Genomic DNA, 26,337 nt, shown 5'->3' with positions numbered 1-26,337 from the left:
CAGGGTCTCAACCAGCTCGCAAGTGGAAGAACTAACTTCCCTAAAATGTCCCAGCCTTTAATGTACCCCATGCATGCCCCAAGTGCCCCTTACAGGTTTGTCCCTGCAGCCCCTGCCCAGGCTCTGTCCCCGGCCCCAACCAGCCCTGGCCAGGCCAGCTCTGACCCTCCTCACATCGCATCATTCCCTGCAGCTCTTCCATGTCTGGAGTCCTCACTCAGGTGCCGTGCAGCAGCCCCTGTGCACAGAGCTCCCGTCAGACCTCCCTCTCCCCAGCACTGTGGCACCACAGCCCCCAGCCCAGGGCTGCCAGGAGAGGGTCCCCGGGGACTGTGGCTCACCCATGAACTTGATGGCCGCCAATCTCACGTCACACTGAGCGTCCCTCAGGTATGGCAGGCAGGCATGCACGTGGTACTTCACATCCCTGTCCCGCTCCACCTGGGGAGAGCCCAAGGTCACGGGTCTGGCTCAGGCCCTTCCCCGTGTGCCAGAGCAGTTCCTCAGCCCATCCCACCCCTTCCCCCCAGCCCATTCCTTTCTGCCAGACAGGGGTGCAGCCAGAGCCACAGGCAGAGAGGCTGGGGCGAACCAGTACCCTGCGTGCTGCTGGCAGGGCCCAGGTGGGCCGGGGGCTCCTGCAGCACCCAGGGTCTGGGGGGAAGAGGGGCCTCCAGAAGAACCCCTGGGGGCTGCGTGCCTGAGGGAGGGGGAGGGGAAACTGGAAAGGGAAAAATGGGAAGGGAAAGGGGGACAGAGTTCCAGGCTCTGTGTTCCGCTCTGGAGCAGGGCCAGCGAGGAACACCTGCACAACCACACCCTGGGGTATCCCTTGTCTGGCCCAGGCCCTGGCACCTGGCACCTGGTACCTGGGGGTTGTCCTCACCAGGATCTCTGCAATCCTCGTTGTCCGCTTCCTTTTGACCTCTCTCTTGAGCTTTCTCCACCCCAGGATCTTTGCACAGATGAGGAGGGCTTTGGCAGAGGCCTGCAAGGCAGCACAGCATGGGAGCTGACACCACAGCTCAGAGGAGGAGACCTCTCATGCCCCGCCTCCTCTGGGCGAGGCTGCAAGCTGTCCCCAGCTACTTACGGGAAGAGGCAGCTGGGGACAGAGCCTGAAGGGGATTCAGTGCCCGAGGCAGGCACAGGGGACAGCCAGCACAAGAGAGGTACAGCACTCTGCCAGAGCAAGAGGTGCTGAGCTGCTGCCAGGGCTTGGGCAGAGGGAAGGGCAAAGTAGGTGGTCAGCTCTGAAGCCTGTACCTGGGCCACACTCTCGGTCTTATCGTTCATTCTTAGCAAGAGAGAGACCAGGTTCCCGTGGATTATTATCTGCATCCACCTCTCCTTTCCGCTCACCAGAGTCCCCATTGTTTCTCCAAAGAGCTCAATGGAGAGCTCCCGCACCTGGCTGGACTCCTAGAAGGAAGGAAGGAAGGAAGGAAGGAAGACAGGGTGGCTGCAGCAACAGCCTCTCCCTGTCCTTGCCTTCTGCCCCTCTGCCCCTCTGCAGGGTCAGGTTCCCACATCAGCCTTACATCACCAAAGAGGAGTGGGAGCTTCTCCGCCAGCATCAGAGTGATGTGGATGGCCTCCTCATCCCCGGTGGGGTGAGCTGTTATCTTCCTGAGGAGGAGCAGGGCCTCCACCCTGACCTCTTCCGAGTTGTGCTCCAGTCTCCCCAGGACGAAGTCCAGCATAGCCCTGTCCTGCATTTCTGCTGCCTGTGTGAAGCAGAGAATTTCTGTGATGGTGGAGCAGTGGAGCAGCAGCCTGGCACAAACGCTGTGTGTGCCAAGCATCGGCCTCCTGCCCGGCTTCCCGGCAGGCGCTGCGGGCGTCTCTGCCGCCCCTCCTGCCTCCTGCCTCGCGGGCTGAGGGAGAGCCAGGGAGGGCAGGACAGCAAAGGCTCTGTGGCCACTGTTCAGCCACCCCTCTGCTGACAGCCACCTCCTTCCTCTCAGCCAGGCCCAAACCACCTGCCCCAGCCCCAGGCTGCCAAGGCATCTCCACCTGACTAGGCCTTGCTTACCACATCCGGGTCCTGTGCAACTGCCACCAAGCCCCTGAGCACCAGCAGAAGCATGCTGTCACTGCCACAGTCCAGATAAGACCGGAGGATCTGCAGATCACTCGACTGCTTTGCCATGTCTTGGCAGCCCAGCAGCTGAAAGGACAACAGCGAAAGATGAGCAGAGCTGCAGGACCTTGGTGGTACTGTGCAGCTCCTGGTTCCCACTGCCAGCTCAGGGCCTGGGGACTGACACAGCCCATCCAGGGGGAAGCCCTGCCTGTGGACATGCAGGGGTGGCTCACTGCAGGGGTGGCTGAGGGCTGCCCTGGCAGGAAGGGCTGGAGGGCAGAGGGACTGAGAGCCAAGCCCTCTGTCCCAGCTCTGGGGACTGCCATCCCATCCCACCCGGCAGCCGCCTGTGCCAGAGGGACAGCTGCAGAAGCATCTCACAGAGGCATTGCTTACCTCAACATAAAAAGCCATGGCAAAAGTGTTCTCCTGTTTCCTCCCACAGTATACGATGTCTCTCGTGTGCAGGAAGAGGGAGAACCGCACCCGAGCTGGGCTCCTGCACATCTCTCTGGTCAGGGAAAGAAAAGCAGCGCTGGCAGTGAGCAGGGCAGGCAAAGCCTGGCTGGGATTGCCCTGCCCTGCCCAGCCCAGTCAGGATAGCCCAGGCCAGGCCGTGCCTTTGCCCGCAGTCGCAAACACCACTTGCTGAGAGCGCCCTGGTCTCTCCTCAGGCACGGAGCACACCTCGCCACTCGGATCGCTCCCTGGCCAGCACTGCGGCTGCAGCCCAGGGCCTGGGGGCCTGGGGACCTCTGTGCCCCTGGGCATGAGGCTTCTGAGGCTTGAGAGGGATTCTCACCTGGCCAGCAAACTGACTCCTGCCTCCAGGGTCTCTCCTTGGAGCATCATGTCCCAGCCGCCCTCCTCCTGCATCTGCTGGACATTCTCTCCACAGCCAGCAACACACAGCAGATCCTTAATGGCCTCCACTGCCTCCCTGTGTGCAGAGCAAGATCCAGTTACACAAAGAGCAGGGGCCCCGGCCGAGGGCCCAGGGGAATGGCAGGGCAAGGGGATGGCGCACCGCGAAGGGCTGGGTTGATCATCCTCCGGCTCCTTGTCTAGCAGGGTCTGTGCAGCCCATGCCAGGTGGTTGAGCAGGGCTATGAGGAGCCTTGGGAAGAGCACTTCCAGGCTCCCCTGACAGCGGGAAGACTGGCTGAACCTGCGCAGGACCCGAGATGCCTGCAGAAAGGGCACAGGGATGGCTCTCAGTGCACAGACGCTGCTGTTGCTCTGAGGGCTCCCCTCCTGATTCAGGGTGGCCCCCCTGGGCCAGCACAGCACGGTGACCCTCCCTCTGGCGCTCAAATCCGGCCCCTGCCCCAGGTTGCCAGCTGCAGTGCAGGGCAGGGGGTGCAGGCAGCACGGAAGCAGAGTGCTGCCCGGAATGCTGCAGGGCTCCTCTGTGTGCTCGGGGGCCCCAGCAGCATGGGGCAGCCCCATGGGGCTGGCACAGATGGGGCTGGTGGAGGGCAGGCCCCTGAGACGACGTGTCCCCAAGTCCTGCAGGAGGGGGCTGTTTGGGGCAGGCAGGAGGGGCTGTGTCTGCTTTCCTGAGGAAAAGCCCTAAAGGGTGAGCAAGCCCTGCTCTGGTCACTCACAGCTGAGACGCGCTCCTCTGGTGCGGAGCCCTCGATCACGTGGAGCAGCCCCTCGAAGGTCCTCTGCATATTGCTGAGTGGGGACAGCATCACCTCCCACATAGCCACGGCAGCACTGCAAGCCAGAGTGCTCTGTTAGCAGGGCTGCCTCGGCCACCGTGCTGTTCCTGGGCTACAGAGTAAGTCCCCAGGGCTCTAGAGGCTCCTACCTGTCACAGTGGGGACTGATCCTCAGCAGACTCCTGGCTGTGTCCTCGGGGAACCTCTCGGCCAGCACCCGAAGCAGTGACTGCAGGCTGTGCCGGGCTGGGTCACTGCAGACGTGCTCCACGGTGCTGTGGATGCACCTCAGGACCTCTTGTGCCTGGAAGGGACACGGGTGACTATGATGCTGCCACTGGAGTGCAACCCTCTCGTCAGGTGCCACTGCAACTGCTGCCCTGCCCATATCCCTCTCTGCTGCCTTGGCCTGACTGCAGATGCCCAAGACACTGGGATTTGGGAGGGAGGGAGCAGGCATGGCATGGAGGTGCTGGCATGAGGACTGGGACTCGGGATAGCCACAGAGTATCCGGGAGAGAGGGAATGGGTGAGGGGGGCACTTGAGCTTGTCTGGCCCTGGGGCTCCTTACCCTGCGAAAGGAAGGTCTCGTGCCTGGCTGCACCTCCCTGACAATCAGAGCTTTGGGTGAGTCTATGAAGAACACCAGGTCCTGCAAGAAGAAAAGCCAATGCTCTGCCATGGGCTCTGGTGACTTTCCCAGAGGTGGCAGCTTAGCTTAGCCCCTGGCAGGGCTTGGATCCTTTTCCAGGGCCTCCTGGGAACAGCAGCCAAGCCTGACTCGGCCTTCATGTCCCTGGGGTCCCTCCCAGCCTCAGGGCTCACACCAATCTGCTATGACCAGGGAGGTGACCAGAGCCCCTTCCCACTGAAGCCTCTGCTCCTTTCTATGCCACCCCCCAAAAGTGACTTCTGTACCCCTTGGGGTGCAGAAAGCTCCGGGGGGGATTGCACTGGGGAAGCTGTGACCTGCTCTGGAAATGCCAGACCTGAAAGAGCTGCTCCTGCAAGAGTTGCTCACTGAGGGTGTAGGAGCAAGGGTTGAGTCCCAGATCCCTCAGCTGCTTCTCCATATCACTCAGGTCATCCTGCAAGGAGAAGAGAAGGTTATGGGGCTCCTTTCTTGATCCCTCTTACCCACAAAGACACTTTGGTCTTTCTTTCTTTTTTTTTTTTTTTTTTTTTTTTTTTTCTCCAGCTTTGCCCAGACATCAGCTGTCCGGGAAAGGGATCTTTGAGCATGGGGGCAGCTGGAGCAGGCAGTAGTAGGTCAGGTGGCAGTCTCTGTAGGTAGGTACCTCTCCTGTCTCGTCCAGGGTGTCCAGACAGCTCAGCTCATCCTCCTCCTCCTCAGCTGATGACAAAGTCAAAGATGTGCTGGACGCAGACTCCGAATCTAAGCAAGCAAGAGAGAAGGGTGAGCTGAAGGTGCTGGCAGGAGAGGCTGAAGAGCCCCAGCCGGCCCCCAGCCATGTGCCAGCTCCCAAGGACTGAGCCAGCCCTGGGCCAGGGGACCCAAAGAGGGGACTGTCACGGATCAGGCCAGGGATGTGCCCAGCAAGCACTGGGCAGGAGCAGGAGCACAGCAAAGCAGCCAAAGGCCCCTCACTCACCTGTCTCCAGCAGCTGGGCCTTGTACAGCTCGCTTGTGGTGGAGGGATGGCTTCCTTCTCCTTCCTTGGCCAGCTGGGGCTGGCTCGAGGGTCTCTGCTCCTTGGGGAAGGAAGGGAGGCCATGGGGGTGGGGTGGGGGGCTGGGTCTCTGCTCACTCCGGGGGGGGGGGGAGAGACCATGGGGGGTGGGTATGGGGGTGGCAGTGCTGCTGGCCTCAAGGCTGCACTGCCTGTGGGGAGAGCCCGTGGGACCAAGGGGGCTGTGTGGGGGCAGGGAGAGGTCTGGGGTGAGCTCTTCATGGCCCAGCCATGGATCTCCAGGGGATGGAGGCTCCTGGGCAGCCTGCAAAGAACCAGAGCCCTCAGGGTCTGGGTCGAGGCTCCCAGTAGACAGACCACAAAGGGCTGTCATGTTCCTCCATGTATTCCCCTGCTCCATCCTCACAGGCCACGCTTCAGCCCCAGACCCAGACTCAGCCCCTGGCTGACTACTCTTCTGGCAACCAGAAGAAGCTTCTTGGTCCACTTGGCTTCTCACGGGTGCAGACATTGCCCAGTTCTCCTCTACAGAACTGTGCTCGCGTCTGATCCCACGCTTGTCCTCCTGGACACTGAGCCAGGACCTCCCTCGCACTCGGAAGGGACCTTGGGCCCCAGGGTGTCACGGGTGACGTCACAAAGGGTCCCCTTGTGAGCTGGCAACCGGGCAGGGTGTGTCCAGGTGGGTGCTGGCACATGGAGTCATAGAACCATCATGGCCGGAAAGGACCTTCAAGATCACTGGGTCCAAGTGTCTGTCCTACACGACCTGAACCACCACCACCCCAAGCACCACAGCTGCCCCTTTCTTGAACACCTCCAGGGATGGAGACTCCACCAGCAAGCCTGTGCCAATGCTTCACCACTCTTTCAGTGAAGACATCTTTCTGGTCCAATTTCTAGAAACCTGGCCTACTGGAAGGTGTCCCTGCCCATGCAGGGGGGTGGAACTGGATGAGTTTAAGGTCCCTTCCAACCCAAACCACTCGGTGATTCTGTGGTACTACTGTTCCCAAATCCCTGAATCGGGAAACATCTCAAGTGCCTCGTGCTTACATGACAACAGAGCCTGTGACTTGTTTTTCACAAACACTTCAGCTTTCTATTTGGAGAGAAAACATCAATCCCAGATTGAAACCGAGAGCTGCCTTCACTGTCACTTCTATCCAGCTGACATCCCCATTAGCAAAACTATTGTCAGCTTACTTGGAGGATGGTGGGAGACCTGCTCTGCCACTAATGTTCCACTGGATCAATCCCCTGTTCACAACTGCCAGAAACCTTCCCCAGTCTACTTGTGAGCTGCAGGCCATTTCCCCAGAAAAGGTTTAAGGTTATCTCCTATTGACTGTGAGGTGCAGACCAGACAGTTGAAGTCATCTCCTTAAGGAAACTAATGATAGGATTAATCTCTCCTTTTTCAGTCTGGAATTCCTCGTTTAAACCCAACCACGCTGCCCAGGAAGATCAATGCTTTCAGAATGCAGCTTGTTCAGCCTCGATGATCAATTATTTCATTGTTTTCCTGCAGAGCTTTTTGGTTTGGCTTGGTTTGGTTTGGTTTGGCTTGGTTTGGTTTGGTGGGGTTTTTTGTTTTATTTTGATGGTTTGTTTTGTGTGGTTTTCTAGCTTTTTGTGTTTTTCCTGGGTTTCCTTTTTTAGCCTTATCATTCCAAGAGTATAGTCATGTCTTTCAAGAAAACCAATATTCAGTTGAATCCCTTTCAGTGCACATTAGACCACATGGTACACGGAGACTTTTTCTTCTTCTCCTGCAACCACTTTTATATTCATTCTCGTTCTGTAAAGTCACTCTTACCTAATTCCTCTTCTTAGCCCCTAGACATTTTTCATTAATACTCTTCTGCTTTCCGTAGTTATTGCCTTGTGTGCTTTGTTTGTTGTTGTTTTTTGTTTTCTTGCTTTTTTCTTAAGCTTTTAAATAAAAGATGTGCTCAGTAACAGCCAGTTCTGTCCACTTCAGGATAAAAAATCACTTATCTTTAAATAGTAGCCCTTCAGCTACACGGTCAAGGAAAATGTATCCGTTCAGATCTCCTTTCTGTGAAGAAACGTGATTGATGTCAGAGGAGTTTAAAATCAGTATTTTCCGGAAGGACTGCTTTACACACAGCAAGTCATTTCTTGGCATATGGTAGGAATCACCGCTTTACTATAATTAAAATTGCTCGGGGAGAAATTTTTATTTCTGAAAGAATAGTCACAGGTGCCCATAGAATTTCACAGCTCAGTGACTGCCACCAGTCTCTGGAGATAAAAGTCATCCATAGCTAACATACAAGCCCTGTAATCTGAGCCAGATGAAGTTGTTGAGATCTTGCACACATGACACCACTATTCAGCCTTACTAGGAAGGACATAGGGAAATTTTCAAATTCTGATTCATTAAAACTACGGGTTTCTTAAGCAATGGAACTGTAAAGCATGGAACAAATCTAGTTTTGGAGGTAAGAACTGATCTAAGACCCTTACTGTCCATAGGGGGTTATGACTCTGCTAATCTCAACTATCACCTTCAACTGAAGTCCTAAATTGCAGAATGGCTTTAGTTTGCGTGGCGGTTTTTGTCTTTGATGCAGTTCAGGTGGATTTTTGGGGGGTAAGATTTGTAAAATCTCAATTTAGAGATCAGTAAGAAACTGAATTTTGAAAACTAGCTAGAAATGGAGGCAATTTCTCTTCCATGCAAAACTCTCCTAGTCCAACCAAGCTGTAAGATTTGTGTAACTTTGACATGCGTCACCTGACTGAGCTGTAGAGGGTTCCCACAGAGAGAGAGAGAACCCTTTTCTTCCTTGCAGATTTTGCCACAAGAGGAACAGAAATGAAAACAGGTATGCAAATATTGAACACCCCATGTAAAAGCATTCATATAATTAATAACAAAAAAACAACAGCTGCAGCTGCAAAGCTCTTGCTATTCTTCTTCCTTACGTTTCTAAGCCATGTTCTAGTGGAAAGAAAGCAAATAAGGAAAAAATACTCTGAATGAAAGCATGTAGTAGCTAACAGCTCTGTGGAAGATGAAGTTCCTGGAACACAGAAGACAATAGGAAAGGCTTGAACCAAGTGCTTTGGAGCCAAACTTGGACTCGACAAAAGGGATAAGCTGCTCAGAATGCTGAACTGCGCAGGGAAGCCAGGACTTCAAGTTGAATCAGACATACGAGAGAGCTAATAAGCAATGAATAGGTAGAGCTATGATCCACCTAGTCAGCAGTGGATCAATGAGAAAAATCACTAGATACAGAAGTGTTCTGTTGCCAGAGGAGTTAGGACTGATGAGTAAGTAAATCCTGGCTTCCATCTAAATTCACCAGCTCAACAACACCACTGCAGACAAAAGGGTAAATTGGTATCAGACGAAGTTCCAAGGAAGTGAATTATATTACAGATTAACCAAGATGAGGAGAAGCTTAGCAGCTTCACCAGCAAAACCTGCTGGCATTTGCCAGACTAAAACTTCCTGCTGCTATCAAGAAATCAGTTGGAAAATGTCATTTTTTAGACTACGTTTTATTTTTAAGTCATTGAAAGCCAACTAGCCAACATACAGCTGATGTTCAGATATTCCCTGGAGTGATTGCTTGGAACGAGCCAAAGACACATATACACACAAAAAAATAAAAAAAATAAAAAAAACCCACAAACACAAATTCCTTGGTGAATACTGTAAAAACCAGCAACATCTTCCAGGAACACCACTTCAACATCCGTAATGGAATCAGTGGCTATAGGACATCAACTCCCCCTCTTGCTTTTTCAGCTTTGTTTTTTTTGAGTCACAGCTAAGAAATATTTGCAAGGGAATAAAAAAAAAAAAAGTCTTTGAATTACCAGAATTTAAAAATAATTAAAAAAAAAAGAAAAAATCTGTGAATCTTTACAGCTTTCATTCAGTTTTCTAAGAAAAATGTCCTTTAATTATCCATAGATATGTTAACAGATACCAGAACATACAGCTACAGTTCTGTTTCAGTAACATCCTCATCAGGGCAACAGTAATATTCCACAAAACAGATCTGTCCATCCTCATTCCTAATCATATACTGCAGTGAAAGAAATCCTTGACCATCTGTTCGAATGGACACTTTACAAGATAAAGCCAATGCCTTTGTAGATGGTTTGAGCAAAGAAATCTTGTACCTGCAAGGGAAAAAAAAATTAATCTGAAAAAAATACATTGTCCAGGGAAAAGCTGTAACTTTGCTCCTAATTAGACACCTACAAACTCATAAACAATTACCAACATGCTGATTTATTCATTGCCTGGTAACAACATCGGACAGGCACTGCTCAGCTTTTGATCACAAACTTTCATCAGGCTGGAAGTATTTTTTTCCCACTCTACTAGTCCATGCTACACTAATGCCAAATCAGGTTTTTCAACTTTCTAGCTAGAACATGAGACCTGCCACACAGGGCACTGATCCCAGAGTCCCTCAAGCCAGAGGTGTCTGGGTCTGGTTACAGTGGAACGCTTCCATCAAATCAGAGTCCCTAGGGTAGTCCAGATGTGCACTTCCTGCATTCCCAAAGTTCAGGATAACCTGAAGGCACCACCTCAGAATACACGACAACAGCTCTCTCAAACTCTACCACAATCACTTGCAACATCTGTTGAGATATTCAAGAAACACTATTCTTTGTTTTGCTTTACTTAATTAAAAAATGCTAAAGGTTCCACAGCAATGCCGTGTTTAGCAGGTCATCAACATATTCATTACATCCACCAACATTCCATATATTAATCCCATGACATATTGTGATTTCCCACGCTCCCTTCTTTAACTAAAGCCATCATTGAAAACAGCTCCTCTCTCTTCACCTTGAAAACTTCCAGTCCTACCAATGGAAGCCAAGCATGAACATCTGAGTTGAAAGCACTCTCCAGTACCTGAAGTAGGGTTTTTCTGGAGACATTGGCAATCTGCAGAACTTCGCTGCTCATATCTAGTTCAGCAAATGCTTCTCGTAGCCCCCCTGACTGCAGGATAATTTTATTAACAACCTTCCCGTTTTAATGGCATATGAGGCACAGATCGTTTCCGCAGAGACACAGAATAATTTGGGTTGGAAGGAACCTCTACAGGTCATCTAGTCCGACCCCCCTGCAGTAAGCAGGGACACCCTCAACTGGATCAGGTTGCTCAGAGCCTCATCGAGCCTCACCTTGAATCTCTCCAGGGTTGAGGCCCCAGCAACCTCCATGCACAACCTGTTCCATTTTATCACCATCCTTATGGTGAAGAACTTTTCCTTAACATCCAATCTTAATCTGCTCTTCTCTAAAACCATTGCCCCTTGTCCTATCACTCCAGGCCCTTGCAAACAGTCCCTCTCCAGCCTTCCTCTAGCCCCTTCAGGTACTCGAAGGTCACTATGAGGTCTCCCCGGAGCCTTCTCTTCTCCAGGCTGCACAAGCCCAGCTCCCACAGCCTCTCTTCACAGCAGAGCTGTTCAACCCCATGATCATTTTTGTGTCCTCCTCCCATCAGGTCCATGTCCTTCCTGTGCTGAGTGAGGGCTCCAGAGATGGATGCAATACTCCAGGTGAGGACACAATGTCCTTACTTGGGCAGAAGTTTGTATCTGCTAAAGGTGCTCTGCAACAGCAGGTGATGTCTCTCTTGCTTGTGACATCTGCTTTGGCCCAGCAGGTTGTGTGATTTCTGAAGAACAGCTGAAATTCCGCACTGCTGCATCTTTCTGCTCACAGGACCAAGGGAACTTGGGCATGTTAAATCTCATACAATTGGCCACGACCCATCGATCCAGGCTCCTTTGCAGAGCCTCCCTACTCCCAGGACATTCCTCTCCCATCATCCCCTCTCCACTCATCCCCAAGACGTCCCTGTTTGTCTGGGGGGAGACCCCAAAACCAGCAACCTCTCCTCCCCTGCTCCTACTGCTCACCGGTTCCTCCTTGTGCCCCCAGATGCTTTCCAGTGCCCTCTCCTAGTACCCAGCCCTGCCCCCAGCAGCTCCCAGTGTCCCTCAGTAACTTCCAGTACCTCCCAGTGCCCCCTGCCCCATCTCGCAGAGCTGATCCCACGGCCCCACAACTTCCATTCCCGATTTAACAGACGCTCAGCTGGAAGGAAGTTGGCAGCTCAGCAGAGAACAGACCCCACGCGTGCTGTGCCTTCCAAACGCCACATTTTATTTGGGGGACTTTGTGACCTCTTGGTAGCTCTGCCAGAACTGCAGTTTCCTCCTCTCTGATGGGAAAAGGAAAGCAGCTCTGGCTCAGCTGCTGCTGGAGGAGAGATTCAACAACGCCAGAGACACCCGCGTGACCTCCTGGAAGTGATGGAAGAGGAAGGCATGAGCTGCTTCCAGTAGGTGGGGACAGCTGGAACTGCTGGCAGTCTCTGGATGCCAGAGCAATCAGCCACCAAGAGGTTGGTTTTGAGGCACTGGTGCACGATGCCCATGAAATGGAGCTCTGCTGCTGCCATCAGCAAGGGTTCAACATGGTCAGCTGTGAGCAGGGCTGTCCTGGTACTGGCATGCTCAGTGATGATGCTCACAAGTTGAAGGTGAAACGTTCCCAATCTTCTGCTCACCCTGGCAGCTGCTGAACAGAGCCCTGAAAGCAACAAAGCAGCGCTGGGGTTAACTGGAGCTTTGCTGCCTTAAACCCTGACCCCTTCTCCCCTGAGCCTCCTTGCACCTCCCGCCCCCAGCACCAGCGTGGGCACTGGCAGCAGCCATGCTGGCAGCCCGGGGAGTTGATGAGCTCCTCTTTTACCTGCCGGGTGCTTTCCAGAGCAGTCACGGCCTCCGTCTGTGGAGCAAGAGGGTCAGGGTGGAGTTCTCAATGACATCTTCCCAGCTCCACCTTCATCACTGGCACCTTCAGTCCCCCGCTGCTGCTGTCCCCTGCTGGGGAGGTTTAATGGAGAGCGGTCTGAGGGGAGTCCTGGGTGTGGGCAGGAGGGTTTGGAGGGCACTGGTTTGGAGCGGGAGGCACTGCTTTGGAGTGGGACAGGCCAGTCGAGCCCGGAGGTGCCCATGGAGGTGGGGGGGCAGTAGCCACAATGTGGCCTCAGTGAAAGTACCGTCAGGAAGATGGCACCAGGAGCTTGTCCCTGAGTCATCTCAGCAGCAACAGCAGAACAGAGATCGGAGGGACCATCGTGATCTTTGCTGGTGCTGCTCAGTTCCCAGGTTCTGCAAGGTCTCAGCTGCCAAGGAACGGACTCTGGGCTCAGGGTCATTCTCCAAGCTCTGGAGGGCTGCGACAGAGAGAAAGAGAGCAGGTGTGACACCTCACTGTCTGCACAGCCTGTCCTGTGCCAGCCCCATCTGTCTCTTTCCCTGGCCAGGAGGAGCAGGTGGACACCAGGGGAGCAGCTGGAAGCTGCTGCTCAGCAATCCCAGACTGGGCGGGGCTGGAAGGGACCTTAAGGATCATCCCATCCCAACCCCTGCCAGGGACAGGGACACCTCCCACCAGCCCAGGCTGCTCCAAGCTCCAGCCTTCAACACTGCCAGGGATGGAGCAGCCACAGCTTCTCTGGGCAACCTGGGCCAGGGTCTCAGCACACTCGCAGTGAAGAACTCCTTCCTAATGTCCAGCCTTAATGTACCCCATGCATGCCCTAAGTGCCCCTGACAGGTTTGTCCCGGGCAGCCCCCTGCCCAGGCTCTGTCCCCGGCCCCCACCAGCCCCGGCCAGCCCAGCTCTGACCCTCCTCACCATCGCACATTTCCTGCAGCTCTTCCATGTCTGAGTCCTCACTCAGGTGCCGTGCAGCAGCCCCTGTGCACAGAGCTCCCGTCAGACCTCCCTCTCCCCAGCACTGTGGCACCACAGCCCCCAGCCCAGGGCTGCCAGGAGAGGGTCCCCGGGGGCTGTGGCTCACCCATGAACTTGATGGCCGCCAATCTCACGTCACACTGAGCATCCCTCAGGTATGGCAGGCAGGCATGAACGTGGTACTTCACATCCCTGTCCCGCTTCACCTGGGGAGAGCCCAAGGTCACGGGTCTGGCTCAGGCCCTTCCCCGTGTGCCAGAGCAGTTCCTCAGCCCATCCCACCCCTTCCCCCCAGCCCATTCCTTTCTGCCAGACAGGGGTGCAGCCAGAGCCACAGGCAGAGGGGCCGGGGGGAACCGGTACCCTGCGTGCTGCTGGCAGGGCCCAGGTGGGCCGGGGGCTCCTGCAGCACCCAGGGTCTGGGGGGAAGAGGGGCCTCCAGAAGAACCCCTGGGGGCTGCGTGCCCGAGGGAGGCGGAGGGGAAACTGGAAAGGAAAAAATGGGAAGGGAAAGGGGGACAGAGTTCCAGGCTCTGTGTTTCGCTCTGGAGCAGGGCCAGCGAGGAACACCTGCACAACCACACCCTGGGCACGTGGGGTAGCCCTTGTCCGGCCCAGGCCCTGGCACCTGGCACCTGGTACCTGGGGGCTGTCCTCACCAGGATCTCTGCAATCCTCGTTGTCCGCTTCCTTTTGACCTCTCTCTTGAGCTTTCTCCACCCCAGGATCTTTGCACAGATGAGGAGGGCTTTGGCAGAGGCCTGCAAGGCAGCACAGCATGGGAGCTGACACCACAGCTCAGAGGAGGAGACCTCTCATGCCCCGCCTCCTCTGGGCGAGGCTGCAAGCTGTCCCCAGCTACTTACGGGAAGAGGCAGCTGGGGACAGAGCCTGAAGGGGATTCAGTGCCCGAGGCAGGCACAGGGGACAGCCAGCACAAGAGAGGTACAGCACTCTGCCAGAGCAAGAGGTGCTGAGCTGCTGCCAGGGCTTGGGCAGAGGGAAGGGCAAAGTAGGTGGTCAGCTCTGAAGCCTGTACCTGGGCCACACTCTCGGTCTTATCGTTCATTCTTAGCAAGAGAGAGACCAGGTTCCCGTGGATTATTATCTGCATCCACCTCTCCTTTCCGCTCACCAGAGTCCCCATTGTTTCTCCAAAGAGCTCAATGGAGAGCTCCCGCACCTGGCTGGACTCCTAGAAGGAAGGAAGGAAGGGAGGAAGACAGGGTGGCTGCAGCAACAGCCTCTCCCTGTCCTTGCCTTCTGCCCCTCTGCCCCTCTGCAGGGTCAGGTTCCCACATCAGCCTTACATCACCAAAGAGGAGTGGGAGCTTCTCCGCCAGCATCAGAGTGATGTGGATGGCCTCCTCATCCCCGGTGGGGTGAGCTGTTATCTTCCTGAGGAGGAGCAGGGCCTCCACCCTGACCTCTTCCGAGTTGTGCTCCAGTCTCCCCAGGACGAAGTCCAGCATAGCCCTGTCCTGCATTTCTGCTGCCTGTGTGAAGCAGAGAATTTCTGTGATGGTGGAGCAGTGGAGCAGCAGCCTGGCACAAACGCTGTGTGTGCCAAGCATCGGCCTCCTGCCCGGCTTCCCGGCAGGCGCTGCGGGCGTCTCTGCCGCCCCTCCTGCCTCCTGCCTCGCGGGCTGAGGGAGAGCCAGGGAGGGCAGGACAGCAAAGGCTCTGTGGCCACTGTTCAGCCACCCCTCTGCTGACAGCCACCTCCTTCCTCTCAGCCAGGCCCAAACCACCTGCCCCAGCCCCAGGCTGCCAAGGCATCTCCACCTGACTAGGCCTTGCTTACCACATCCGGGTCCTGTGCAACTGCCACCAAGCCCCTGAGCACCAGCAGAAGCATGCTGTCACTGCCACAGTCCAGATAAGACCGGAGGATCTGCAGATCACTCGACTGCTTTGCCATGTCTTGGCAGCCCAGCAGCTGAAAGGACAACAGCGAAAGATGAGCAGAGCTGCAGGACCTTGGTGGTACTGTGCAGCTCCTGGTTCCCACTGCCAGCTCAGGGCCTGGGGACTGACACAGCCCATCCAGGGGGAAGCCCTGCCTGTGGACATGCAGGGGTGGCTCACTGCAGGGGTGGCTGAGGGCTGCCCCGGCAGGAAGGGCTGGAGGGCAGAGGGACTGAGAGCCGAGCCCTCTGTCCCAGCTCTGGGGACTGTCATCCCATCCCACCCGGCAGCCGCCTGTGCCAGAGGGACGGCTGCAGAAGCATCTCGCAGAGGCACTGCTTACCTCAACATAAAAAGCCATGACAAAAGTGTTCTCCTGTTCCCTCCCGGAGTTTAGCGTGAATTTCATGTGCAGGTAGAGGTAGAGCCGCACAAAACCTGAGCTCCTGCACATCTCTCTGGTCAGGGAAAGAAAAGCAACACTGGCAGTGAGCAGGGCAGGCAAAGCCTGGCTGGGATTGCCCTGCCCTGCCCAGCCCAGTCAGGATAGCCCAGGCCAGGCCATGCCTTTGCCCGCAGCCACAAACACCACTTGCTGAGAGCGCCCTGGTCTCCCCCCAGGCACGGAGCATGCCTCGCCACTCGGATCGCTCCCTGGCCAGCACTGCGGCTGCAGCCTGGGGCCTGGGTGCCTGGGGACCTCTCTGCCCCTGGGCATGAGGCTTCTGAGGCTTGAGAGGGGTTCTCACCTGGCCAGCAAACTGACTCCTGCCTCCAGGGTCTCTCCTTGGAGCATCATGTCCCAGCCTCCCTCCTCCTGCACCTGCTGGACATTCTTTTCACAGCCAGTGAGACACAGCAGATCCTTAATGGCCTCCACTGCCTCCCTGTGTGCAGAGCAAGGGCCAGTTACACACAGAGCAGGGGCCCCGGCCGAGGGCCCAGGGGAATGGCAGGGCAAGGGGATGGCGCACCGCGAAGGGCTGGGTTGATCGTCCTCCGGCTCCTTGTCTAGCAGGGTCTGTGCAGCCCATGCTAGGTGGTTGAGCAGGGCTATGAGGAGCCTTGGGAAGAGCACTTCCAGGCTCTCCTTACAGCGGGGAGACTGGCAGAGCCTGCGCAGGACCTGGGATGCCTGCAGAAAGGGCACAGGGATGGCTCTCAGTGCACAGAGGCTGCTGTTGCTCTGAGGGCTCCCCTGCTGATTCAGGGTGGCCCCCCTGGGCCAGCACAGCACGGTGACCCTCCCTCTGGCACCCAAATCCGGCCCCTGCCCCAGGTTGCCAGCTGCAGTGCGGGGCAGGGGGTGCAGGCAGCGCGGAAGCAGAGTGCTGCCCAGAATGCTGCAGGGCTCCTCTGTGTGCTCGGGGGCCCCAGCAGCATGGGGCAGCCCCATGGGGCTGGCACAGATGGGGCTGGTGGAGGGCAGGGCCCTGCTGGCCCTGAGACAACGTGTCCCCAAGTCCTGGAGGATGGGGCTGTTTGGGGCAGGACGGAGGGGCTGTGTCTGCTTTCCTGGGGAAAAGCCCTGAAGGGTGAGCAAGCCCTGCTCTGGTCACTCACAGCTGAGACGTGCTCCTCTGGTGCGGAGACCTGGATCACACGGAGCAGCCCCTCGAAGATCATCTGATTTTTGCTGAGTGGGGTCAGCATCGCCTCCCACATAGCCACGGCAGCGCTGCAAGCCAGAGTGCTCTGTTAGCAGGGCTGCCTCGGCCACCGTGCTGTTCCTGGGCTACAGAGTAAGTCCCCAGGGCTCTAGAGGCTCCTACCTGTCACAGTGGGGACTGATCCTCAGCAGACTCCTGGCTGTGTCCTCGGGGAACCTCTCGGCCAGCACCCGAAGCAGTGACTGCAGGCTGTGCCGGGCTGGGTCACTGCAGACGTGCTCCACGGTGCTGTGGATGCACCTCAGGACCTCTTGTGCCTGGAAGGGACACGGGTGACTATGATGCTGCCACTGGAGTGCAACCCTCTCGTCAGGTGCCACTGCAACTGCTGCCCTGCCCATATCCCTCTCTGCTGCCTTGGCCTGACTGCAGACGCCCAAGACACTGGGATTTGGGAGGGAGGGAGCAGGCATGGCATGGAGGTGCTGGCATGAGGACTGGGACTCGGGATAGCCACAGAGTATCCGGGAGAGAGGGAATGGGTGAGGGGGGCACTTGAGCTTGTCTGGCCCTGGGGCTCCTTACCCTGCGAAAGGAAGGTCTCGTGCCTGGCTGCACCTCCCTGACAATCAGAGCTTTGGGTGAGTCTATGAAGAACACCAGGTCCTGCAAGAAGAAAAGCCAATGCTCTGCCATGGGCTCTGGTGACTTTCCCAGAGGTGGCAGCTTAGCTTAGCACCTGGCAGGGCTTGGATCCTTTTCCAGGGCCTCCTGGGAACAGCAGCCAAGCCTGACTCGGCCTTCATGTCCCTGGGGTCCCTCCCAGCCTCAGGGCTCACACCAATCTGCTATGACCAGGGAGGTGACCAGAGCCCCTTCCCACTGAAGCCTCTGCTCCTTTCTATGCCACCCCCCAAAAGTGACTTCTGTACCCCTTGGGGTGCAGAAACCTCCGGGGGGGATTGCACTGGGGAAGCTGTGACCTGCTCTGGAAATGCCAGACCTGAAAGAGCTGCTCCTGCAAGAGTTGCTCACTGAGGGTGTAGGAGCAAGGGTTGAGTCCCAGATCCCTCAGCTGCTTCTCCATATCACTCAGGTCATCCTGCAAGGAGAAGAGAAGGTTATGGGGCTCCTTTCTTGATCCCTCTTACCCACAAAGACACTTTGGTCTTTCTTTCTTTTTTTTTTTTTTTTTTTGTCTTTTTCTCCAGCTTTGCCCAGACATCAGCTGTCCGGGAAAGGGATCTTTGAGCATGGGGGCAGCTGGAGCAGGCAGTAGTAGGTCAGGTGGCAGTCTCTGTAGGTAGGTACCTCTCCTGTCTTCTCCAGGGCGTCCAGAAAGATCAGCTCATCCTCCTCCTCCTCAGCTGATGAGCAAGTCAAATATGTGCTGGAAGCAGACTCCGAATCTAAGCAAGCAAGAGAGAAGGGTGAGCTGAAAGTGCTGGCAGGAGAGGCTGAAGAGCCCCAGCCAGCCCCCAGCTATGTGCCAGCTCCCAAGGACAGAGCCAGCCCTTGGGCCAGGGGACCCAAAGAGGGGACTGTCATGGATCAGGCCAGGGATGTGCCAGCAAGCACTGGGCAGGAGCAGGAGCAGGAGCACAGCAAAGCAGCCAAAGGCCCCTCACTCACCTGTCTCCAGCAGCTGGGCCTTGTACAGCTCGCTTGTGGTGGGAGGGATGGCTTCCTTCTCCTTCCTTGGCCAGCTGGGGCTGGCTCGAGGGTCTCTGCTCCTTGGGGAAGGAAGCGAGGCCATGGGGGTGGGGTAAGGGGCTGGGTCTCTGCTCACTCCTGGGGGAGGAGGAGAGACCATGGGGGGTGGGTATGGGGGTGGCAGTGCTGCTGGCCTCAAGGCTGCACTGCCTGTGGGGAGAGCCCGTGGGACCAAGGGGGCTGTGTGGGGGCAGGGAGAGGTCTGGGGTGAGCTCTTCATGGCCCAGCCATGGATCTCCAGGGGATGGAGGCTCCTGGGCAGCCTGCAAAGAACCAGAGCCCTCAGGGTCTGGGTCGAGGCTCCCAGTAGACAGACCACAAAGGGCTGTCATGTTCCTCCATGTAGTCCCCTGCTCCATCCTCACAGGCCACGCTTCAGCCCCAGACCCAGACTCAGCCCCTGGCTGACTACTCTTCTGGCAACCAGAAGAAGCCTCTTGGTCCACTTGGCTTCTCACGGGTGCAGACATTGCTCAGTTCTCCTCTACAGAACTGTGCTCGCGTCTGATCCCACGCTTGTCCTCCTGGACACTGAGCCAGGACCTCCCTTGCACTCGGAAGGGACCTTGGGAGCCAGGGTGTCACGGCTGATGTCACAAAGGGTCCCCTTGTGAGCTGGCAACCGGGCAGGGTGTGTCCAGGTGGGTGCTGGCACATGGAGTCATAGAACCATCATGGCCGGAAAGGACCTTCAAGATCACTGGGTCCAAGTGTCCGTCCTACATGACCTGAACCACCACCACCCCAAGCACCACAGCTGCCCCTTTGTTGAACACCTCCAGGGATGGAGACTCCACCAGCAAGCCTGTGCCAATGCTTTACCACTCTTTCAGTGAAGACATCTTTCTGGTCCAGTTTCTAGAAACCTGGCCTAGTGGAAGGTGTCCCTGCCCATGCAGGGGGGTGGAACTGGATGACCTTTGAGGTCCCTTCCAACCCAAACCACTCGGTGATTCTGTGATACTACTGTTCCCAAATCCCTGTATCAGGAAACATCTCAAGTGCCTCGTGCTTACATTGCAACAGAGCCTGTGACTTGTTTTGCACAAAAACTTCAGCTTTCTATTTGGAGAGAAAACATCAATCCCAGATTGAAACCGAGAGCTGCCTTCACTGTCACTCCTATCCAGCTGACATCCCCAGTAGCAAAGCTATTGTCAGCTTACTTGGAGGATGGTGGGAGACCTGCTCTGCCACTAATGTTCCACTGGATCAATCCCCTGTTCACAACTGCCAGAAACCTTCCCCAGTCTACTTGTGAGCTGCAGGCCATTTCCCCAGAAAAGGTTTAAGGTTATCTCCTATTGGCTGTGAGGTGCAGACCAGACAGTTGAAGTCATCTCCTTAAGGAAACTAATGATAGGATTAATCTCTCCTTTTTCAGTCTGGAATTCCTCGTTTAAACCCAACCACGCTGCCCAGGAAGATCAATGCTTTCAGAATGCGGCTTGTTCAGCCTCGGTGATCAATTACTTCATTGTTTTCCTGCAGAGCTTTTTCATTTGATTTGGCTTGGTTTGGTTTGGTTTGGTTTGGTTTGGTTTGGTGGGGTTTTTTGTTTTATTTTGATGGTTTGTTTTGTGTGGTTTTCTAGCTTTTTGTGTTTTTCCTGGGTTTCCTTTTTTAGCCTTATCATTCCAAGAGTATAGTCATGTCTTTCAAGAAAACCAATATTCAGTTGAATCCCTTTCAGTGCACATCAGGCCACATGGTACACGGAGACTTTTTCTTCTTCTCCTGCAACCACTTTTATATGCATTCTCATTCTGTAAAGTCACTCTTACCAAATTCCTTTTCTTAGCCCCTAAACATTTTTCATTAATATTCTTCTGCTTTCCGTAGTTATTGCCTTGTGTGCCTTGTTTGTGTTGTTTTTTGTTTTCTTGCTTTTTTCTTAAGCTTTTAAATAAAAGATGTGCTCAGTAACAGCCAGTTCTGTCCACTTCAGGATAAAAAATTACTTATCTTTAAATAGTAGCCCTTCAGCTACACGGTCAAGGAAAATGTATCCGTTCAGATCACCTTTCTGTGAAGAAAAGTGATTAATGTCAGAGGATTTTAAAATTAGTATTTTCTGGGAGGACTGTTTTACACACAGCAAGTCATTTCTTGGCATATGGTAGGAATCACCGCTTTACTATAATTAAAATTGCTCGGGGAGAAATTTTTATTTCTGAAAGAATAGTCACAGGATCACCACATTACTTGGCCACAAATGTAGAAGCTTAAAAATAATGGAAATTTTTTGGTTTTTTTTTTTTTATATTAAAATGAGAAGGTGAACCAAGTAAAAACTTTCAGACAGACTCAGGTCTAGACCTGAATAATTTAATTGCTTTCTAAATGTAAACTACGAGCAGCATAAACATTTAAAAAAACATCTTTTAGCTACATTTAATGATGTATCTAAGATGCTGTTTAGCAGTATACTGCTTAGTAATATAAAGAATCTTTGGTTTTAAATACTCATTTTTAGATTTTTAAATATCTTCTAAAATCTTACAGATAAATTAGCTAACTCCAAAAGTGAACAGAATCCTGTACCGATGCCGCTAAAGAGAAAGGTGATTAATTACTTGGAAAGAAGTCCGGAGAAGTGTAGAATTGTCCTTTCTGACAGAAGATGGCAGCAGCCAAACACTCTGTGCTGGTGAGAACCCCTACACAATGTCCCCCATGTCGCTTGAGTTTAGTTAACAGGATTTATGGCATAAAATACAAGACTAAATGACTGTTTTACTGCCTTCTCTCTAAGAAGATTAATTAAAGATGTGTTAATTTTATCGGACTCTAAGCCATTGTAAATTGATTTAATGTGCTTTAATGATTAATAGCAAGTTAATGAGTGGATGTTTCTGCTTCATTTGAAATTTGTTGGAAAAAACATGGTAATAAAGTTCAACTGGAACTGCAGTGCCATCCATCATGCATTTCATTTAGGGAAACTAGAAATCGAAATGTAATCAAAAGGGAAAGCAAAATATAAAAATCAAAACTTAAGAAAATCTGAAAACAAGCTACTCATCAGCTTAAAAAGGAGAAGAGAGTAAAAAAGTGAGAAACAAAAAGGAAATTAACATATAAGTAACTGAGAAAGAGGAAAGAGATTATATTTTAAGAAAAATATTTCACAGCCTATAGCACTTCTACATCATTTACTTGCTCTAGCTGTTCTAGGGAAAACCCATCTAACTCATAATGTAGCACTGACTTTTCTGTAAAGTGTCTCTATTTGTTTATATTCCATGTGCATTAAATCAGCTCTACTCACTGTAGAGTATTTCCTAACTTTGCAAACTCTCAGCTTATCAAGCTCTATGAAAACCACCCATTTACATCCAGGATTCAAAATATATGATTTGGATTTGAGGCCTAATGGATTTCCATAAGCCTGTATCAAGTGAAGAGCTGTCAGCTTCCATTACAAAATGATGCAAATATGGTAATACCACCTTTGAGAAGTGAAATAGTTTTGTTTGCTTCTTTTGTATTAATTTCACCTGGGCTGATACAAAAAGCGGTAGACTTTGTAGAAGTCTAGTATAGCAAGCCTAGGAATGTAGGGGAAGAATTTTAACAACACTTGAAGTCAAATTAAGAAAGTTAAAGTTAAAATTAAGAAAGTTGACATTAAGTAAAAATACCTGTGAAAATGACTGAAATCCTGATACAAACTGGAATGAGTTTGGAAAACTGAATCTAAGCCTCGGCTTTTGACATTTTTAAGCTTTTTTTTGCCTTATTATTAAAAGAGAACAGTTAACATTTTAGGAGGATAAGTAAAACAACTGATAATTCACTCAGAGATCAATTCTGTTGTATTTCTGTATCTATGATGGCATTGTGTACAGAGATTATATTTTGTAGTCCAGTAGTCTTCACAATGGCAAGGTTTGCTGATTCCACCTGGCATTTTTCTGCTTCTTCCAGAAGACACGCATGCTTGTGCTTGCTAGGGAGAAAACTCTTCACTAACAGCAGAAATCCCACTAACCTTTACTAAGAAACAACTGCACAATGAGAGTCTTGTCCCATCTTTGTCCCAGAATACAGGCCTGCTTCGTGTGCCACTCTTCTCACCATTTATTCATACCTGCAACTCTAGAGATAATGCATTAAGATACTCAGGTTCAATTTCTTCTTCACCACAAGGCAGGTTTTTTGAGTGAAACACAGTAAGGTAGTGTTTGAGCAAATGTAGGAGACATCCAGTGTCATAGTGTTCATAGTAACAGATGCTGGGATCACAGGTTACAAATTCTAGGTGAAACTTAAAACCTGAGTTCTTTGTTACCAGACGAGCATCTGACTCCTACTGGGAATCCAAGGGAGATGTTGGGTGATTTTTTTTTCCTTTTCTTTCTTTTTAAATTTGACTTTAAACTTCTTTGTAACAAACACAACTGTGGTAAGTCATGGCTCATATTTCCTCTACATCTCATGTTTACGCCTGCTTAACTTGGCTAAAAAGTCACTGCATATAGTTGTGTCAACAATATTTTGTTATCTCATGTCACGAAAACTAGTAGGTGTGTATATATTCAGTTATACTCAGGTGTTCTTCTCAGAGAGCTCCTACGTGAAATTTTGGGGGGCAGAGTATTAACCCAGGTGACTTTTTTAGGATTAAGATACATATTAAAACCTTTGCCTTTAGAATAAACTGCTCCCCTCTCTCAGCCAATTACTTTGCTTTTCCAGTAAGGTTTGCATTTAAAAACATAAACCCAATGTTTTTAAATCAAGATCTTTTTCCTATACTGATCTCAGAAAAAGATGTGCTGTCTGCGGTTGTGCAGATCCGTGACTCCTGCTCTGGTCTCTGCTCTTAGTTTTGCGACTGGGCTGTGAGATGGGGATTCAGAGCTCCTGCCTTCCATTTCCTGTTTTTTGGTCAAGAGAAAACAGTGAGGCGAATAAAATGTTAGCAATTTTATATACAGAGGAAGAGGGATGAAAAAAAAATTAGGAAAAAAAAATTCACATCTTAGTCACAGCTTAAACTATTACAATGAACTAATGTTAAAAATTTAATAAATACAGCATTTTCCCCAAACTTCTGGCCCTTGGATATACTCTTGGCTTTTTATGCCTAAATTTAAACTAGCTTTTAGTATAACTGAGCATCACTAGGCTATTCTTCTATGCGAAACTCTTTTTGCCTATATATGAATTTTATAGAATCCATAATACTTTTGTGGTAACACTTTTCCCTAACAAGAAGCTATTGTGGTTCAATCTTGTGCATATTTAAATATTTAAATTCTGAGAGTATGTTTTATTTCAAATATTTTTGTAATAATGAAATTTCGGTTTCTGAAGAGCTCTTTTCCCTATAGAAATGAAAAATATTTTTCTACCACTGACATTTTGTAGATACCACTGGTATTCTTTTTCCTGAGAATAGCCTGTAACAGCAGATCATGGATATATTTACACTATATATATATGTATATATGTATCATGAAAACTTCAGTGTCATAATTTGTGCCAATTTAAAAATAATTAGCACAAAAATATTTATCCTGGTAACAAACATTCTTCCATAAATGCTTAGCAGAAAAAATAGTGATTTGCATGTTGTGGACCCCAAACTGTTCCTTCATCTTTACTGTGAGCAGAGTCTTCCAGGTTATGCCATGTTGTAGCACATAGAAGAGTTTCCTATGTAATGTGATTAGGAGCAAGAAATGCATTTCCGAGTCATTCATTTGGTACCAGCCATAACTACTGATTTTCCAAGTTAAATTTCTTACTGCAAGCAATCTCTGCCATACTCCATAGCACTGGAAATGATCTCCAAATAAGCAAGAACAAACCAAAAAAAAATCTTGCAATAGCTTCTCCGGCAAGTGGGGTTTGCTTCCATATTTTTCATTGTAGCTATGATTTACTTTCACACATTTCCAGTGAAATTTTATTTGCAAAATATATTCTTGGTTTCTCTTTTTAGCCAGGACTCAAATGTTCTGATGATCTTCTCATTAACATCCCTTTTTAATGATGTTTCATGGACACAATCCAATAACTTTGAACTTTGGTTCAAATAAAGAAACAAATGAAAGCTAATGAAAATAGGGACATCTTAACAGTGAATTTTGCCAAACCACTTACAACAAGTTAGATAAAGTCTTCTTGCTTCATGTCCTTTTCACTTGGAAGTATTTGGAATGTTACTAAAAATAATACTAAGCTTGTAAGTAATTTCTAGGGTTTTATAACCCTGGATATAAAGGATAGAAAGCTCCCCTGTGTTAGAAGTAGCTGCCAGAAGATGGATTCCTGGGGTATTCCATTGTTAGATGCTGATCAGATGAAGAAGATATTCCAAGGGGAAATACACAGTTTTATTTATTCACAGTGTACCTGGAAGAATGGGATGGGATGTTTTGGCAGTAGCAAGGAACAGAAAAAACAAATAATCATGATCTTTAAAACATTTGCTCCATGTGGAGTGATCACAACATCTCTTTTCAATCCTCTCTTTTCTAGACTAAGCAAACTTAACTTTTGAACTTGTCTCAGGGGGATGTGCCTCTAGACTGTATTTCTTCCTTGCTGAACTCTCCAGTCTGTGTTTCAAAAAAACCTACAATGCTCAAAGCAAACATAGTACTCCTGCAGATCGGAGAACTATTGTTCAGATCTGACATGCAGCACTTTGGCTAATGTATAACAGCATCATATTGCTCACTGACCTGCAGTTTGTGGGTCTTTAGGACAAGTAGAATATTTTGCACTATGCTATTTGGTACTGTATTCAGCTTGTCTATACACTTTCATGAAAGACAAAGCACTAGACATTATTGAATTGATTGTTTAACTCCAAACTACTCTCCTAACTAACTCTAAACGCTCCAGCTTGTTATGGCCATCACATTTTTGAAGTATTTGTCAGTATCTTATTATGTTTGCAGATTTTAATATGTACTCTATCCTCTTTCATATACCTAATTATTTTATGGACAAGAACCAAACATAAGATAGAATCAGCTTGAAATATCCTTCTGGTTTAGCACAGGCTGACTGATAGCAGCTAAGTGTATTTCCAAATATTTATTCCAGTTCCATCTAATCATGTACTCATTGAATAAACTAATGCAGCCTGTACTAATATGGTCTTTTCATTTCAACAAAGTGATTATTGTCACAACTAGCTTCACTTTGCATTTCTATCATGTCTCTCTGATGACTCCCCATTTGTTTGTCATGATTCTGGCTCTGTCTTCACATGATTTTTCCACAGCTGGAAAGCACAGCATCATTCATCGTACACAGCACATAATTACACAGCCTGTGCCACTAGGCTGTGTGTGTAAAGCTTTCATTTCACAAACATCATAGGATCAATCACCCCTTTAAATGAGGGCATTGTTTGATGCTGATACCAATGGTAAGCTACAAGAGAAGAAAAGATAGTATAAAAGTATATTGTCTACATATGTGCTTATTTTATCTTCTACATTTACTGAAGCCAGTATGCCATCCTGGATCCAGCTGCTTTGGGATAAGAAATGTGTTACTGCAGCTCACCTGGAGCTTTTTCTACACTACACCAGAAATTATCACCCCCCACAGTCTTGGCATTTCTTTGCATGGAGCCACGCCCTAGCCCGGGTCTGTCAAATGACCTAGTTTAACAGAAACACCTTTTACACTCAGATCATACCGACAGGTATGCAGCAATTACATGTGCAGTTGTCCTGGCATATCTGGTAGAGCAGTAAACTTTGGTGGCAGCAGAACCCAGCCAGCCAGCTAGTGGTTGGAGGCCCTTCCTCAAAGCCCCTTCTTTCAGATCAGCAACTGCCAGAATGGGTGTGACTCCAAGTAATTTCTTTCATACTTTGGTTTTGATACATGGTAGTCCAATTGTTTTCATTTAGAGCATTACTGCCTAAAACCCCGAAGAGT

General features: G+C 50.9%; 2 protein-coding genes across 2 annotated transcripts; both read right to left on the bottom strand.

Annotated features, from left to right (window-relative positions):
- Positions 1 to 170: 170 nt before the first annotated feature.
- On the bottom strand, positions 171 to 3,535 carry LOC115599871 (maestro heat-like repeat-containing protein family member 7). Its single transcript, XM_030466863.1, has 8 exons — positions 2,889 to 3,535; positions 2,483 to 2,597; positions 2,036 to 2,170; positions 1,542 to 1,727; positions 1,267 to 1,422; positions 887 to 988; positions 342 to 441; positions 171 to 238 (listed from the first exon to the last, which is right to left on the bottom strand). Exons 1-8 carry the CDS (start codon positions 3,533 to 3,535, stop codon positions 171 to 173), a joined length of 1,509 nt encoding a protein of 502 aa, XP_030322723.1.
- Positions 3,536 to 9,358: 5,823 nt separating this feature from the next.
- On the bottom strand, positions 9,359 to 10,725 carry RAD1 (RAD1 checkpoint DNA exonuclease). The gene is given in 5 exon segments (XM_030466861.1): positions 9,359 to 9,578; positions 9,882 to 9,977; positions 10,315 to 10,350; positions 10,352 to 10,438; positions 10,600 to 10,725. Coding segments are annotated over 5 exon segments (534 nt in total). The 3' UTR covers positions 9,359 to 9,389.
- Positions 10,726 to 26,337: the final 15,612 nt, after the last annotated feature.

This window comes from Calypte anna, chromosome Z (assembly GCF_003957555.1).
Source record: "Calypte anna isolate BGI_N300 chromosome Z, bCalAnn1_v1.p, whole genome shotgun sequence".
In the NCBI taxonomy this organism is placed as follows: Eukaryota; Metazoa; Chordata; class Aves; order Apodiformes; family Trochilidae; genus Calypte; species Calypte anna.
Note: the sequence above shows the minus strand (reverse complement) of the source record. Positions and strands in the feature narration are given on the sequence as shown.